Source organism: Xiphias gladius, chromosome 2, assembly GCF_016859285.1.
Source record: "Xiphias gladius isolate SHS-SW01 ecotype Sanya breed wild chromosome 2, ASM1685928v1, whole genome shotgun sequence".
In the NCBI taxonomy this organism is placed as follows: domain Eukaryota; kingdom Metazoa; phylum Chordata; class Actinopteri; order Istiophoriformes; family Xiphiidae; genus Xiphias; species Xiphias gladius.
Genome location: NC_053401.1, coordinates 6,576,777 through 6,594,341, shown reverse-complemented (window position 1 = coordinate 6,594,341; position 17,565 = coordinate 6,576,777). Strand labels below are relative to the sequence as shown.

Sequence of the window (17,565 nt, the reverse complement as noted above, 5' to 3'; positions counted from 1 at the left end):
TTGTTTTTTTTTCACATTACAACAAATGTTATCCTCTTCGTAAATTGAGCGACAATCAAAGTTAAAGTTTGGAAAAAAAAAAATCCTAGTTGTTAAGAGTTTAACCATTAAAAAACAATGATACTTCTGTGTAACTAACATTACTGAGTCAGACTTCATTTTCCACTCACTCTAAGTCAGTTCACCTAATGATGGAGCCTTTAAAGCAATTGACTTAAGGGGAATCTCAGGAAATGTAGTGAAATTCAATGTGCCACCATCCTGTAGTTGCCAGTAATTGCCCACAGTAGCTGCTTTTCATTGTTTGATAGTACTAGTGCTACCATCACCACAAGTTATAACAATGATGACCTTTAAGTTCTTCAGCCCATTTAAACCCCATTGACATCTAGTTTTACCATTTTATTTCCCCTTAAGTAGATTTAAGGTTGAAAAAACATCATTTAATTCCATACTGTATGACTGTTCAATTATATCTCAGTCATATTTATGTTGTTATATGATGATTTCAATGCTATTACAACCCATTCTCCACTCTCCCAGGAATATGAACCTGGTGGAGACATACTAATTCCCTCTCCTATGTAATTGAAATTTATTATTTTTTGCTAGAAAATGAAAAGGGTAGATATGTTGAGTAAAAAGCAAAATGTCAGAATCAGCCTTGAAAACCCAGTCATGTTCAATTTGTCTGGGAATGTAAACTGCTAAAGTTTTTGATAACTCTGGAAACTTTGGGATCGCTACCATCTTTTAAAATAAAGTTACACGCGTTTGAACAAAAGTTGGTTGCACAGCATTAGTTTGACCGACACTTATTTTAAATTCCTTCCCGAGGGCAAAAACAAACAAATTTACTGGAAAATGTTCCTGAAGCAATCAGTAATAATAAATACAATCAAAATTATATTATTAAAACAGTAGTAATCATAATTATCAGATAATTATCATCGTGTAATTTCTTGTCAATTTTTATGTTTAACTTTACTATTTTACAGGTATCAACTTGTTAATTAATAGATATTTAAAATAACTAACAGTACAATAATGCGTAATAATTGCTTTCCATATGTGAATATGAATAGGTTAATGTAGCTTAGTTGATTTAGCCGATGCTGTATTAATGAATCTGTATCTACTGATGAAAAGAACAGAGAGACATCTGAGAGCCAACATTTTCTGCAAGAGTGCGATTGTTTTTGAAAGCTTGAGTTTATTTGTATAATAAATGCTCCACGGGGCTCCCACCTACTCTTAACTTTCTAGAGAAATTTTTAAATGAACAGCATAAAAAACATTAAAAGAATGAAAAAAAATGGAAAGCAAAGATGTTCCAGGGTATTTACTACGCTTGGTCAATTAGATGAAGTGCAGCCCAGGGGGAATAACTGTTCCACAATTCTTAACTACATTAATTCATGGAGATTCTACATTATTTTCCTTATCGCCTGCAGGTTTTGCTGCCTAGACATGATGTTACTTCAGGATCCAGCTCCCCTCTCCTGGTCCAGCTTGTGGCTGGGATGCAGAGCTGATGTGTGAACAGATCAAAAGGGAAGAGGAAGAGGAGGTGGTCTGGAAGAGGCCACACAACCTTGTGGAGGGGACCAGGATGTCCCCGCTGAAAGCTCCCCCTGTAAAATAGCCTTCTCAGTCATCTTAAACTGCTTATTTTTGCAGGATGAATTCTCAAAAAGACTTTCTCTGAGCTTACCTGTGTTGGTATGTGACTGCATCATCCTGCCCAAGCTGTTCCAACTGAAATGTTCTCCATGTGGATGTGGGGAAGGCTGCCAGTGCACAGGTTCAGCTAGGGGTGGGAAGAGTGAAAAAAAATAAAAATAAATAAAAAATATCAGAAAGACTCTTCATGTGGTAAATCACCTACAGGACACTCGCTGGACAAACACCATGGAGTGGCAGCCGCTCAAATTGAATTAAATCAAACCAAATTAGCCAGACTTTGACCGACACAAATAAGGACTTAACGGACTTAACTTGCTCTTATCAAGTCAACAAACTCCCTGGAGTCTGGCTTTAACATTGTTTGACCTTCCATTTAAAAAGGACAGTGGTGTCAGCAAAGACAATTTCTAGGCTGGATTAAAAAAAAAAAACAACAAAAAAAAAAACAACTTAAAGAACAGTAATGTTTTGTTATCATTTAATGTTTGATGTGATAGAATCAAGCGGTAGTAATTAGAGGTTTTGCCGGTGATAACTTTGCAAAAAAAGTAAAAATAAAAGTGCACTAAATAGGAGAAAACATCAATTGTATCAAGTCTATAATCTGTGTACAGCTATGTTGATTATGTCCCTGTACTTTGTCTTGACTTTGAAATGTACATTTTGAAATTGGTCCATCATTATTGTGTGCCATACCCTATCTTGTAATCTGACAGTATTGTGGACTACTAAAAGGGCATAAGAAAAGCTAAACTGGACATGTGGCTGAAAAGGTCTCACTCCTGTACTGTTGCATCTTTTTGTTTTCTATCATTTTTCACCGTCTCATAGCTAAAAGACTAACAACAAACATAAAGAGTTGAGTCTCACTTACACTGAAACTGTTAATACAAAATAAATCGACCCCTTAAAAGCAAAAACTTGACATTTTCGTAAGCTCCCTCATTTGCTTCCTGGCAGAATTAATTAGCTAGATGGGAAGAAATCACTCCTATTTATGTCAGTTAAATAAGTTAACTATAGGCCGGTTAGCTTATCCTAAACTATCAAAAAGGCAGGGAACAGCTAACCTTGACTTTGTCAAATTACAAAGAAACAAACAAATAAATAAATACACATACCGACAGCTCTAACGCTCATAAATTAACATATCTAGTTTGTTTAACCACTACAAAAACAAAAAAGGAAAAGTGTAAAAACGACCGTTAAGCCCTCTTACGTGTCGGGCTACGACTTGGCTGAGCAGTTGCCAGGCAACCAGAATTTAGCCAAGTTGCTACTTGTTGTGTACGAGAAATAGTCAAGCCAATAATCACCCGTAAAATGGCGAAGTGTCGTTTTTACACTTCGGTTTTTTTCTGCGGTTTAACCAAACGAGACATAACTCGTTAATTAGTGAGTTTCAGGGCTGGTGGCGGGTGCTAGGCTCTCTGGTCTTTGTGCTAATCTAAGCTAACAGGTGTTAGCTATTCGGTAACCCATCGGATTCTTTGACCTTGATATCACACGGCAGGAAATCTACCGATCTTGACAAGAATACAAAAGCATTGACTTCATCTTCCTCAAAAAAAAAAAAAAAAAGGGTCGTTAAACGTATTAAAACGTCTTGAATTTGATTCACAAATGTCTTAAACATTTCCTCTACCCTGCTGTGGGCAGCAACGCTGCTTACGAAATGTTTTTGTATGTGATTTTAGCCAAAACTATCTGGAAAATGTTCAATATCATTGCTCCAGACCTCTGATGTTACGTAAAAATTCATATGTGGGCCTCAAATAAATAGGTTATTTTCTAAGTGGTTAATCCTTCCTTCCACTTTCTGCTGCTTATCAAAGGTCCTGGTCCTGTTTAATTATTAATTAATTACATTATGATGAATCATTATTACATACCGCTGGGACATAGCAACAAATGCGATATGTCAATAAATTCGTGCACTTGCTTGATAGGCCATATCATCCCAAATGGTTTCATGGATACATTTCATACTTTGGTCAGTGTGACCATATTAAATTGCATTTAGTGTGGTATTAAAAAGTCTTAAATTTAACTTGGTGCAGAGACTGTCACATTATAGTACACATTATAGTATACATTATTTTGATGGGTAGGCCTACTGGCAAAATGGTCGCTCCATAGTATTTACAGACAGTCACACATTTTGATGGCTGTTCACAAAAAAAATTGTGACCCTATTCAGATATTCAATGAGAGTATCAGAGAACCTACACCTAAATCGCAGCTACTGAAACTTGTGACCCTAACTGAATAGTATGGTGGCAAATTGTTTGGTAACAGCTATCAAAAATAAAGTATCCAACAAATTATGATTAAAAAAAAAAAAAAAAAATACTTCAGCGGCAATTAAGCTGAAATTGCCAAACAAGTAACAAAATCTGATGGGTGACAAAATTAGGTGTAATGATATAAAGAACAGATAAGAGAGTTGTATCAAGCTTTTAATCTATATCACCACCAGGAAGCTAATGTGTATTTCACAAACTGTTTAACTATTCCTTTTAAAATAAAGTAGGATAGATTTGAGGGTCACACAGCAACTTTATCCTTGTGAACGTGCCTCCTCTTGACACTATCTCTAACTTTAGGCGTTACCACGTTTCAGCTGAAGGAGTCCTGAGTGTTTGTCGCACCAAGTTAAAACACACAACATTACTCTGAAAAGATAACAAGAACTCTTTGTACCTTCCTGCTCTATCATCAAGTCACAATCCTGATCCCAAAGGTCTAGGTAGTATTTTTTTTTTGTTCCTAACTCCAGACCAGACGAAAACAAAAATGTTGAACCTTTTCTGTATGGATCTGTCCAGATGAGCAAATAGGAATGAAAGGAAATATGTACGTTTCACACTGCAATACATCATGTGAGTGGTAATAAAAAAAGTAGCAAACCCCAGATTTTCTTAGCAATGTGCTGCTTCTGTCGAACTGTTCACGACTCAGACTTTAAACTTACTAGGAAAATGTGCCCCCTAATTATTCTGTTTTGGAAAATAATTCAAGAGCAGCCTGGAGGCAGAGCAACTCTTGACAAATGAGAGAAATACTTGACATGGTGAGCGTTGGTTGCGATGCCTGTCCTTGTTATAAAAACACAGTGAAGGGCAGGAGTGGCATCATAATCACCAAGGACCCAGTGGATTCACCAGCGCCGGCCAAGGTGGAAATGCACACGGGCTTCCTGGATCAAGGGCGTGAATCACATGAATCCCGGGGGCCCACAGGGGGCTTTACACCTGTAACAGGACAAATTATGTTATAGTATCTTTGTTGGATGAGGTTACGAGTTATCGAGCAGTAATTTTGTTTTCAGTGGGCTAAGAGTTTAAAGCCCTTCTAGTGGCCTCGTGAGGCTGTAACACTCATTACACACAAACTGGATGGAGGAACAGACGACTTTGCTATTCTTAGATCAGAACCACTAGTCAAGCAGAGGAGTTTAGCCTGAGGAAAGGCCACGTTGTCTCCTAAATCACACCGTACACGCTGTCTCCTCTTTAGGGCGGCCATTTTAGGACATTACGGACTCAGTCGATCAAGCTCACCTCTATGTTGTCAGACTAGGCGCAGCTTTCATCATTCTTAACTGTACTGTGAGCTGAGTAAATGTGTGCTGAAGTTATTATTTAGCTCCCTGCCAGAAACTGCCATCCCTAGAGTCACATGTCTAATGCGACTCATGTGTCTAATGAGTCACATGCTAATGTCATATACACGTGGGGGCTAAATTTTTTTTTTTTTTTTTTTATTGATTACTCTATTGGTCTTCAAATTTTTATTTTTTTTTTTTGTCTGACCAACAGTTGAAAACCAAAAAAATATTTAGTTTGCAATGATATGAAACAAAGAATATCAGACAATCCTCTTAACCGAGAAGCAGAAACCGACAAATGTTGGTGATTTAATGTGGTTATTTGAAGCTCCGACCTTGACTGTGTTATGTACACCGTTGGAGTACCTCACATATTTCTAATTCAGGTTTTTCCAGTATCAACCGTCATCAATGTAATTAAAATTCTTCCTCCTATTCTTTCCTGTTCGTGTTTATATGCCCTTTACTTTGATGTATCCTTGCCCTATTTATTTATGCAATTAACCAACTTTCCAAAAGGTGATCGTTACAATTAATTCGGGAAGATAACAACTAGAAATGCTGAAAGAAATATCTGCAGACTGGGATCCCGTTCCAAATTCTTCTAATATTCTACATGGACGTAACATTTCGACCACAAATGGTCTTCCGTCCTCGTACTGTCATGTCCGTGAGCAAAAACAACTGGGAGATAGCAGTGTGCTGGTATTTTTCGGCTTTTTTTTTTGCACAGATTATTGTTTTATGGATTTATGGATGGACGTGTGCATCTGTCCTAAAGATTAAACAAGAGTAGTTTGGATTACTACGACAAATTTGCTGTGACCACAGATTCAGCCCTGAACAAGCTTTTTGCCTTGGATGTTTCCTGTCTTCTCTCCTGAAGGCAGAAAGCCGAGTGGTTATTTGTCAAAGAAGCTGGCAGTGGAGACAAAAGCACAAATTTTCCCAGAGACACATGTCACCACAAGTGGTATAAAACTGTCATTACAGTGATTTATTATAATGAACCATGAAAATAGCCAACCAGTGCAGTGTCTGTGAGTCTCTCCCCTCCACACAAACATACACTCACACACACAAATAATAAAAAAGACAAAGTTGAAGAGTCCAGAGGGGGAAAAAATAAAATAAAAATAATGCTACAGTCACAGAAACATTCAGCTTTGCCAAGAAGAGCGTTCATATTTACAACCATAATTCAAAATGGGATGGGAGCGAATTGTACAAGCATAGAAAAGAAAAGAAGCAAATATTTACAACCTGTTCCTGGTGAAAGCCGGAGTAAACACCTATACATTAAATTACACTTTCTACAAATAACCATTGATATTCAAAAATAAACCGCTAATGTCCTACCTGTGGCGAGACCTTTCTGTCTACCTCAGAAGACTACAAGCACTCGTTACACACTCTCTCTCTCACACACACACACACACACACACACACACACAAACTTTCCTCTTCTAAGCAGCCATACACCTTCATACACTGTCACACACACATACACACGCGCACACACACACGCACGCACGCACACACAAACACACACGCACACGAGTGCAGCCTCCCAGGGCGGTGAGGCAGGCTCCCAGAAATGGGTCTTTTCTGAATCTGCAGCGGTGAACAGATATTTGTTGTTAGACAGAGGAATAAAAAAAATAATTGTGTTTTTTTTCTCTATACAAAAAGCTTTCTCTTTGCTATAATGAGCCACTAGATTAAAACAAATAAATGGTGTAGAGAGCCGACAACAGACGAGAGAGAAGAGGAAGTAAAAGGAATAACTGACAAAGGAGGAAGAGGAGGAGGAAAGGGGGGGTATAGGCTGGAATGTCCATTGATAAACAAAGTGCGGGGTCTTACAACGGGAGTCCAAACAAGACACAGAACAGAGAGTTTTTCCTCTCTATCACAGGAAGGATATATAAAAACAAAAAGAGGCCAGAGAGAGAGGGCTATGAGCACCGGGGAGATCGTCCATCTTCATTTTTATACAGTTTGTCGTGAAGATTATTTCACTGTCCTTTTTCTAAAATTTTCTGTCCTTGTTGTTTTTTTTCCTAAAAAGTACCCTTTTACCCAGCAATCAGCTGTTTTTCCACTGGCCATGTGTTCAGGTACATAGAAAACATATCTACAGATTATTGTACATGCCCCTCTCAGGCTGAGTTCTCAGGGGCTGCTGGGGGCCGACAGCAGAGAGGGCGGTCAGTGCCACCCTGTGCTCAGGTACCCCGAGTTGTGGAAGGGCGTCGATGACGCAGGAGCTCCACGAGTCCCAGAAGGCATCTGGGAGGCGGCAGCCTGGGCCTGGCCTTGTTGACTCTGTTGGGGAGGAGGAGGAGGAGGTGGAGGCAGTCCGGTCTGCTGAAGGGGTGGAGGGTACGTAGACTGGGGCAATGAAGGGTTGGCAGTGGTGCCTGGGTGTAGCAATGCCGGCTGAAACCCCCCTAAGTTCTGAAAGTGGTGGGGCTGCAACGGGGGGTTGGTTGATGGTGCCGGGGGAGGAGGTGGAGGCGGCGGAGGAGGGGTGAGTGACAGCAGCGTGCTGCCGTTAGGAGGCTGCTGCTGCTGCTGCTGTTGGGAGGTCTGGCCCTGTGGGGGAGGAGGTGGAGGAGGGGCGGTGGTCATTATGAGCTGGTGCTGTTGGATGGGAGGAGGCTGCAGGTTGACGTGCAGCAGGGTGGGGCCAGGCATTGGGTGCGGAGGTGGAGGAGGTGGCGGCGGTGGAGCAGCTGAGCTCTGATAGTGCACGCTGTGGGGAAGAGTCTGCATCAGGGGCTGAGAACCAGGAGGGTATTGGGACGTGACAGCAGGTTTAAACCCAGGGAAGGGTCCAGCAGGTGAGGGGCTCTGGCTGGGAAAATATGCTGTGGAGGTCGATGGTGCTGGTGGAGGAGGAGGTGGTGGTGGTGGAGCACTCTGTGAATTATACTGGGTGAAAGGAGCAGGGCCAGTCTGAGCCTGGGGCTGCGGCTGGTTTTGAGGCTGAGCAGAGAACAGTGCCCTCTGGCTGCGGTAGGGCGAGCCCTGAGGCTGAGGCTTGGGAGAGTGGAGGAGTGAGGATCCAGGGTAGTGGACCGGAGAGGAGGGCAATTGGGTGGCATGTAGCTTGGTGGGGGTCAGAGGAGCCGGCTTAAGTCCTGCAGGCTTGCTCGGCGGCTGGCTTGTTGGATTTGGCGTCCGAGATTGACCATCGCCGTCTTCCTCCTTCGCTGACCGACCGGGAGGCTGGGCGAGAGGACCGGGAGAGCAGGGCTGAGAGGAGAGAGGCAAAGTCAGACGCTTGTTGATAACCAGCTGAGATGAGTCAGATCTCCATCATGTCGATCAATAAAATGTTGTTTGTAAAGCAAATTTCATGCAGGTTAGTGCTTAACAGATGACTGACACATAATATGACTACAAATATGAAGTATAATATCAATATTAAATATTAAGACAATTTGACACAAGAAACAGAACATTATTTCAACCAATAAAAAAGATAAAAGACAATAACAAAACAAATGAGAGGCAGTTAGAGTTGACATTTTTAGTTGAGCACAGAAAATTACACCAGCAACTTTTTTTGATAACTGACTAATCTTCATTTTTTAAGCAAAAAACACCAAGAATTCGCTGATTCCATTCTTTTAAATGTAAATATTTGATTGTTTTTCTTTGTCTCCTATGATAGGAAACTGGATATCTTTGGATGTTGGACAAATAATTTGAAAATGTTAAGTTGCATTCAGAAATTTCTTTTTTTTTTTTACCTCATTTTTTTTTTTTGTTCTGGAGGGAACACTAATACAACAAACTTTTGGTACATAAATAAATTTTAAACAAACAACAAGCCAGGGGCTAATGAATACTCACCGTGTGGGTCGGGGTCTTTTGAAGACTTGGCGAAGGACAATCTCTCAGTGAAGGTGTATCGCCACCCTCTGTCTCACCATCTAGAAGAAAAGTACAGTACAATATAACAAAGAAGGAAGAATGACGGAAGCCTGGAAAAACCCCTTCATGCAGGTGAGTCGGAATCAGTGTCATTATTCACACCTGTGTCTTTATCTTTGCTGAGCAGCAGAGCTCTGTGGTAGCTCCGTTCTCGGGCCTGCTCTACAGAAGTCGACGACGTCCTGAAGGGAAATATCGGGACCATTACAATCTTATTTCCAGTAGGGACGCATTAAGTATACAGGATATACTACTATAAACTAGATAAGTTAGATGTATAAAGAGGTATTCTCCTTCAACAAAAGCGCTCAAATAATGTATATATAAAAAGATTACATAGGCCTGGATAACAACTTGATAATATATATGGTCCTTAATGTGACATAAACTCAATGTACTTTTGAGAGCACATACCACTGCCCTTCTCCTCCTTCCCTCTCTCCTTTCTCTCCACCAGACTCCGCCTCCTCATTTGTTTGGGGGTCCTTTATAGTGGTGGTGGTGGGGGCGATGGCGGTGTTGCAGAGAGCTGCGGGAGTAGGGGGTAGAGGAGGCTCACTGGTGGTCTCTAGGGCAACAGGGAAGGCGTCCACGGTCAGAGGCGGCACGGTGGAAACAGGAGAGCTGCACTCCGTCTTGGAGCCGCTGCGACGAGCTTCTCGTTGGCGTTTCCTGTATTCTAGCAGGGAAACCTGGGAAGATGCAGAAACTTGATGTCATTTATGGACAGAAGGCAAGTCTTACGTCAAACCCCTAGAGGGCAGCATTTGGACAATCGACATAAAGGGCAGTATAAGTGTGAGTCAATGCATCTCTCGAGATCGTCTTCTAATCGACATTGCCAAGAGAGTATGTGATAGAGAACATAAGCCTGGACAATGATGCTTCTGTACACTTGTTAATGAGAGCGGGCATATTTACTGAACATAACTTTATGTGGTGTAATAAGATTGTAACATTTTCTCATTCATCTCACATATTGATTCTCCCCTCACGGAAATTTTGTTTACATTGTAGTGAAGTTTATGAAATGTCAGGAAACGTCAGGAAAAAAGTAGAATTTTCCTGTTATCTCTTCAAACTCTACACGTCTTCAAATTGTTTGATATTATTAAATTTACTAACACATATGACAAAGTATACAGCCCGTTAACTTCATCATTTAGTATCTTTGTTTAGAAAATGACTTCAATTTTTATGCAACCAAGAAAAAAAGTTACTGATTAAGTTTCTTTTGATCAACAGATGATTAATCAACTAATCGTTGCAGCTCTTGTACACAGCATATAATTCACTTTTATCCCAATTTTTTCTTCTATTTAGCAAGCCAAATAATGCAACTGAGATTCAACTTTTATCTTATTTTTATAATCCTATCTTGATATATACACTTTACTTTGATGCATCATCCTACTATTTACAGTTACACAGACCATTTTTCACAATGCCAACCATAAAATATTAATAATAATTCCATATACACATTTATACATATATGTACATATACAGATACATGCATACATACGTACACACACACACACACACACACATATATATGCAATGCTCAAAAATGATGGCAGTGAAAGGCATTTCAACAAGTTATTTATAGTGCCTCTGCAAATTTACCTTTTTCTTCTGTGGAGGGTTCTGAGCTGACCCTCCTACCTCGCCGGTGGCATCCCCGTTCAGTGAGCGTGAGAACCCGAGTGAACTTCCCTCCTCAGAGCAGGTGTAAAAGAGCTGCCCCTGGCCTTCGCTGAAGGGTGCCTGAGAGCCAACCAATGACCCCGTGCCTGCTGTGGGCCCTGCTGCAGTCCCAGCTGCAGCCTCAGACCTGAAGGGAGCTGCCAGAGGCTCTAGGGTGTGTGAGGGGGTGAGGTCCCTTAAGTTTGAGTTGACTGGGGAGAAGTTCAGGCCAGCTGGTCCAGTCGGGCCTCTATCTGGGCTTTTTATCCAGCCAGGAAAAGAGGAAGCACATGTTTCTGCAGACGAGGAAGCCTCAACACTGCCTTCTACAACCCCACCATCGGCCCTGTCATCTCCGCAGTCCACAGACTCCGCAGGTGGAGGCTGTGGACTCTCTGGGACAGACACCTTGGCTTCTGTCGGGAGTCCATCTGAGCTGTGGGCCCTGATGCATGGAGAGGAGACCAACGAAGGTGGGCGATCGGCCTAGGAAAGAAGGGACGGAGTCTTAATGAAGGAAATGCATGTAAAACCCTACAATGTCTCCAAAATAAGATCAGGGGGTAAGGTCACTGCCCTCTTAACAATCAGTCCACATGACAAAAGAACCAAATTTAACCTACTTCTGAAATTTCAAATTTCTCAAATTCAATACATTGACTAGAACAGTCATTTGCAAAATTTAAACATATCATGAGACGGAGCACAAATTATTATCTCCACTGATGAACTGAAAATGAGAAATACAAATCAAGTTGCAAGCATGATCAAATGTGTCCAATACTCACTGAACACTAATTCTTTTTTAACGATGTTTCCTGCTGTGTACGCTACTCACCTCTTGCACACTGGGTTTCCGGCTGACCTCTGGTGAGCTCTCCAGTGAAGATTCACTCTGTGAAACCAAAAACACACTTAAACATTCCTGTTCACATGTACACACAGCTGCAACGTTCATGGGATTTTTTTTCATATAGACAGCTTTACCTCCTGAGGGGCACTAAGTGTCTGTGTTGGGGTGCTGGGCAAGGGCTCTGTACTTGACTCCTCTGTTCTGGGACGTGGTGGGGTAGCCAATAAGACAGGTGTTGCAGGTGTCTCCGATTGGTCTGCCCTGGTGGGCGTGGCACAAGGAGAGCCGTAGGGTGTCGAGCTCTCGGACATACAGGCATCTAACGGACTCAACCGCCGCTTTTTCAAAGGTGTGGGCAACTCTGAAAGAAGTTTGTTTTTAATGAGTTTTTATCCAAGTGCTTTTTGCATACTGACTTTTGTAAGACTTGCTATTTTATCTCCAATTTTTGCATTTCTAATTTTGATTAAATTAATGCTACAGTCTTTGGTTTGAAATGTGTTTCATTTTGTGGCACCAGACCTAGAGCTGGCTATGAAGTTCTCACAAAAGACCTACCAGGTAGCGAGCAGGTGCCATTGTAGGGTAGAGGACTATCAGAGTCTCCATTAATGGAGGGGCTGAGAGGGCCCTCACTGGGCATGAAGAAGCTCGGTCGTCTGGCTGGGCTCGTGGAGCCCTCCTCCTCTAGAGCCTGCTTCAACCATCGCTGTGAGAAAGAGAAGAGGTTTAGTAACTCAAGTAGAAATGTCAACAAAACAGCAGCCAAATACTGGAGGCCCTATCCCTCTTCTTGATACTGGTCGCTCTTTCTTCATTACAATTGGCAACTTTACAGGCGACCAAATGAGATTAGCACACTGGAAAACTTAAGAAATGACTGATCCAGTCATAAAGACAAAGCTAAACAAGAATATACAGCACGGTGGAAAGAAATTCTAAGGCAGTGTTAAAATAAGGAGAAATGTATCTTTTCAAATTCTGATCCACATGGCTTTCCAAAACTGGCTAGATGTACATTTTTCTATGAGTTTCAAAGCCAAATAGGAACATTTCTAAAGCAGGACTCCGTACCTTCTTGCAGGAGCCCGTGGTTGGTGGCGTTTCTGGCAGTTCCCTGGATCGCCGTCTTCCTGTGGGGACTCCAGGAGTGGTGGGGCTGCGGTTCGCCAGGAATGGGGACGAGAAGCGGACGTAGTGTTTGGGCGTGCTGTAAACCTGCGGCGAGCAGGCCATACCTGGTAGAGCGTTCAGCTGTGTGGCGAGCACCTCAGGGTCACTGCTTATTCTCAGTGGTCTCTCTGGGGCCGGCTCTGGGGTTCGCACTGCAATACGGTCCTGCTGCTTCTCTCCCACCCATTCACTGACAAAGTGCTGTTGAAAAGAGTTTGAGAAGATTTAGCAAATTGTCTGACAATCACATGTGTATACTTGACAAAATAAATGATCTATTAATAATCTCCTTGTTTACAAGTAGCTCAATTTTAAAAAATAAGGTTATAAACCCATAAAATAAGACTAAGCCCAAAACAAATACCAAACAGTCAAGTATAGGTGTCCAACAACCACAAAATTGCTCAGTAATGGTGACGTTGCTGTTGCCCATGCAGCAATAACTGTACCTTTTTAGTTTTGAAGTTCTTGCTCCCGGTGCGGTTTCTGTCAGGTGCAGGTGAGCTGCTGTGCGGAGGGCTGGTGTCTGGTGCTTGGGAAGAGATGGCCTCCGGTTCTGGTGCGCTGGGGGTTTCTCCTTCAGGGGCTTCATTGGTCAGGGGTTCCACAGACTCAGCTGGAGAGCCTGGGGGCAAGTCAGAACAAGCGCTGATGGTGCGAGCTCGCCGGCGCTGTTGGCCAATGTGCGTGCGGTTTCTCGAGAAACTTTTCCTGTTTCTCGAGCCTTTGACCTTTGCCGGCTTTAGTCCTGGCTCCTCTTTCACCTCCAGAAGTGGCTATGAGAGAGATAGTCGCATATTTATATTTATTAATACAATGCAATGCTAAACATGCCCCATGTCCCTCTGCCTACTAATCACAAATTGTGTTTGAAAGTGCAAGTAAATTAATTTCATCAAAATCTGATCATTGATTTTTGTTGATCTGGCCAGTTGTCAATCATATGCAATGTTTTTTTTTAATGTCTGATTAAATAAACAATTCATGGAAGAATACATAGTTTAGCCAAGGTTAGAAGAACACAAGCTACTTTGAAAATGGGACCCGGCTTCAACCACACAAGAGGGTTTTTGTGTCTCCGTGCTCTCACCTGTATGACAGCTGGGGAATCTGCTGTCTCAGGTGTGGCTGGAGGCTCTTCCTTGATGTCGCTGCGGCCCCCAACCTCTGACTTGACACTACCGATTCGCTCCAGGGCCTGCTCCCTGCGTTTCTCTCTCTTCTCCATGCGGGCAAAGGCTTGCAGGATAGCCTCCATCTTCCTCTCTTCTCGTGTCTGGAGAGGGTTAGTTACGGGGTTGGGAGAAAAGAGGAAGGGGAGGAAGAGGGAGCACAAGCGTTAGCCCATGGAGTACTACTCAACCACAGCGCCCCAGAGGTAGCGATACAACATGTTAATGTGTGCTGCACAGAGAAAGCCTTTCTAACTGAGTGCAAAGACAAGTGACAAAGTGACCGCTCGCTTTCACAATAAGAGAAACAAAAAAGGAGAGAAGGTCAGACAGAAGCGGCAGGAAAATGTGTGGTTGTGTCAAAAAGTGACTGGGCCACCAAGAGGTTGTACTTTATCATGTCTAAAGTGTTCCTGTTTGTATATTTGTGCCACAAATTTTCCCCAGCTCCATTTATGGAAATCATGGCTACCTCCACCGAAATCAAAGAGCTCGACCTTCGGTCAGAACACCCGTTTGAAAGTAAATTCATACCACGAAACATACTGAGACAACACACGTATTTCTGCATAGGTCAGGCTGAAGACTGGTGTCTGTAAAGACGGGACAGTTAGTACGCTTGTAAGTCAGTCACCTCTCAGATTTAGGGTTGGGGAGGCTGGTATATGGGTGAAGTGGGGTTGGCTATGTATGGGTCAAGTTTACCTCCTTGTGTTTCAGTCCCTTCCAGCTGGAAGCCGCCCCGACAGGGAGATGGGACTGCTCCGCTGGGTTGGCCTGAATGTTCAATAAAGAGACAGCCCAGTTTAGAAGAGACATGTCCCCCCTAAACAAGGCTTCACAAACACTGGACAGATCTGGACTAGTGACTAACTTTCTGGTGGTATGTCAGGTACTGCAGGTGTTGGGCAGGTTGGACGTAATATCCTGCTATAAAAGGACACTGGCAACTACTGAGCTACTTCAAGAATGCCTAATGACACCATAATGTGACAGGACAAAACTGTCAAATATTGAGGTAACTTATTCCTAGTGACATCTAGGTTAGGGGTATTTCTCAAATAGCTGATGTTTTTACACCTTTGTAGTTCACACATGCCATATCGCTTCAAAGGCTTCCATCCTTAAAATAACCCCTCAGCGTTTATATCGCAATACAAGCTTCGTGAAGCCCCTTTAAACTGCGCAATTTTGGGCTGTCTGAGACGAAAGTTGACAGTCCTGAGAGAACATGATGAAATGTTTGGTCGTCAATGCGAAACAGTGGTGCTAGATCACACTGTGAAACATTCACACAAATACACAAACCAAAACTATGGAGGTTTGTGGGACTCATAAAGAACTATGGCCAAGTTTGTTTTTGTTTTTCTATTTATATTGTAGCGCAATGATTCACCACACAATCGGACACACGACAAGTTGATATCGTATAATTGGATACAGATTAGTCTTACAGATAAAATCTTGCCCACAATCTTGCACAATGTGACATGCAAGAAAGTTAAAAAGAATTGGGGCATGGTCTAAAGATGGCTTAAATTGGGACAGGGATATATTCTCAAAAGGTTTCCTGGTCACATCTGCCATATAATAACCACTGTAAGTTTGTTTATTACGATACAAGCTTCTTAACCATACACCTACAAAAAAAAAAACTTCAGCTTTCACTTTATTGTCCCCAAGGGGAAATTTGTCTCCCAGCCAGGTAAGAGCAGGACAAAGATTTGAACCATTACTAAACAAAAAATGCTACTAGTAAACCAAAATATTGCCTACACAGCCAAACATTCAGTTAGGGGGAATTACACAAACGGCTAGGATATGCCTTTTCAACCAATAGGCGCTTCTGTTTAAGTAGGCAAAATTTCATGCCAACACACACTGATGTTATCTCCCCCGCACCTTGTTGTGGCATGGATTTACAACACCCACATGCATCTACTATGCTTGTGATTGTCAGTGTGTGAATGCATGCTTCTTTGCTCCAGCAGCGGAGCTCTCTCCTGGGCCACATTCCATAGAAGACACCTTATTGGATCTCCCAAAGACAATATGGCCCTGGCAACAAGGCCTTATCCTCTGCAGCCCCTCCTCTCTCTCTCTCCCTGCATCCCCCTCCCTCCCTTCAACTATCAATCCCTCACTGGCCATTAGAGGAACTGTATGTTGGCCAAAGATGAGTCAGCACTTTACACCTTGGGCTCACCGTGTGAAATGGAGCTGACTGCAGGGTAATTTCGAGAGTGTGTCTGTAGGTGTTTGTCAGTATAGGGCACCATGCTCGGCTGTGGGTGTTTGATCACATCGCTCAGGGACATAAGGCTGTTTGGCAGGGAGAAAGTGAATGAACCAGTAATAGGCCATTTCAAACTCGCGGCTGCACTGAGGGTGAGTGGAGAGCTAAACTCAAACTGTAATGCACACTGAGGGATAGTTTCAGGATGTATGATGACACAATATTGTGGTTTTGTTCCCACTGACAGGAGATGGTGGTGTAATCGAGCATGTGGCACTGGAGGCCTATTTATTTCCCCATATGTTTAAAAAAAAAAAAAAAAAAAAAAAAATGAGGAAAATAAATGTCACTGTGTAATGACACACAAGCACAAAGCCTCAGTATTGTGAGAGGAAAGAAGAGGGAAGTCAGAACTAAATTAGCAAGGAAAAAAAATTACTGAGCAAATAAGCAACAGGGGCATTAACAATGGTGGGAGTGCTAGCGGTAGATGAGTGATGAAGAGGAGGGTAGGTTTAAGGAAGACACGTAGAAGACAGCTGCTCCTATCCAAGCCACAGCCCCCTTAGCAGACAAATAGTTAAGTCCACGCCCAGAGCAACAGGGGACATTTTTATTTTTGCTCTTTCTGCTGGATGGCTGTATGGCAAAAAAAAGCTGTAGCCCCTAGCTTGGCACACTTACCATCTTCCTCCTCCTCTCTGCAATCTGCTCCTCTGACTCCATCTCTACTTCATTGCTAACGGAGGTTTTGTCTTCTAGATCCTCATATAACTCAGGATCCTGTAAGAGGAGGGGAGAGCGGGGTATGGCGCTTTATCATAACTGATCATTCAGTCTGACTACAGACTAGAGGGAGATGGGTAAGAGTGGAGGAGAGGGGAGGTGAGGGAGAGAGGGAGGGGCAGGGGGGAGTAATCTGAAAAGATACGGGGGGGGGGTAACTCTGCCTTTTCTTTAGTGGTCAGCCTGTGGACAAAACACACCTGCTCCAAACTTGTCTTTGGTTACACGCAGTGGCCTGTTTAGAAATGATGGTTTAAAATAGGACCCTCTTACAGAATGGACGTTGTGGCAGCTGACATATTGAGCCCTGTGTTGGGAGTGAGCGTATGGTTGTTATAGCGTTGCCTTTTATGTATTTAAGATCCTTTCCTGGGACATTTAATCTTCCCTTCCCATACAGCTGTGACACATCTCTGCA

General features: G+C 42.6%; 2 protein-coding genes across 7 annotated transcripts in view; one reads left to right on the top strand and one right to left on the bottom strand.

Annotated features, from left to right (window-relative positions):
- Nucleotides 1-1,803, top strand: part of lhfpl3 (LHFPL tetraspan subfamily member 3) — a 38,907-nt gene extending 37,104 nt beyond the window's left edge. The window contains exon 4 of the mRNA XM_040149616.1: nucleotides 1,455-1,803. The gene's annotated coding sequence lies outside the window, so the exon portion shown is untranslated. The remainder of the gene's footprint in view (nucleotides 1-1,454) is intronic.
- Nucleotides 1,804-6,257: 4,454 nt separating this feature from the next.
- Nucleotides 6,258-17,565, bottom strand: part of kmt2e (lysine (K)-specific methyltransferase 2E) — a 30,126-nt gene continuing 18,818 nt past the window's right edge. For 2 of the 6 annotated variants that reach the window (XM_040144020.1, XM_040144029.1), the window contains exons 13-25: nucleotides 17,046-17,144; nucleotides 14,831-14,902; nucleotides 14,044-14,229; nucleotides 13,403-13,729; nucleotides 12,855-13,154; nucleotides 12,339-12,489; nucleotides 11,915-12,141; nucleotides 11,766-11,822; nucleotides 10,868-11,413; nucleotides 9,656-9,933; nucleotides 9,344-9,423; nucleotides 9,161-9,240; nucleotides 6,258-8,557 (exon numbers count right to left, since the gene is read on the bottom strand). In XM_040144020.1, the coding sequence (XP_039999954.1) occupies nucleotides 7,508-8,557; nucleotides 9,161-9,240; nucleotides 9,344-9,423; nucleotides 9,656-9,933; nucleotides 10,868-11,413; nucleotides 11,766-11,822; nucleotides 11,915-12,141; nucleotides 12,339-12,489; nucleotides 12,855-13,154; nucleotides 13,403-13,729; nucleotides 14,044-14,229; nucleotides 14,831-14,902; nucleotides 17,046-17,144 (3,453 nt within the window). In that variant the 3' untranslated portion in view covers nucleotides 6,258-7,507. The remainder of the gene's footprint in view (nucleotides 8,558-9,160; nucleotides 9,241-9,343; nucleotides 9,424-9,655; nucleotides 9,934-10,867; nucleotides 11,414-11,765; nucleotides 11,823-11,914; nucleotides 12,142-12,338; nucleotides 12,490-12,854; nucleotides 13,155-13,402; nucleotides 13,730-14,043; nucleotides 14,230-14,830; nucleotides 14,903-17,045; nucleotides 17,145-17,565) is intronic. The other 4 variants (XM_040144038.1, XM_040144047.1, XM_040144055.1 and 1 more) reach the window with 3 other exon arrangements.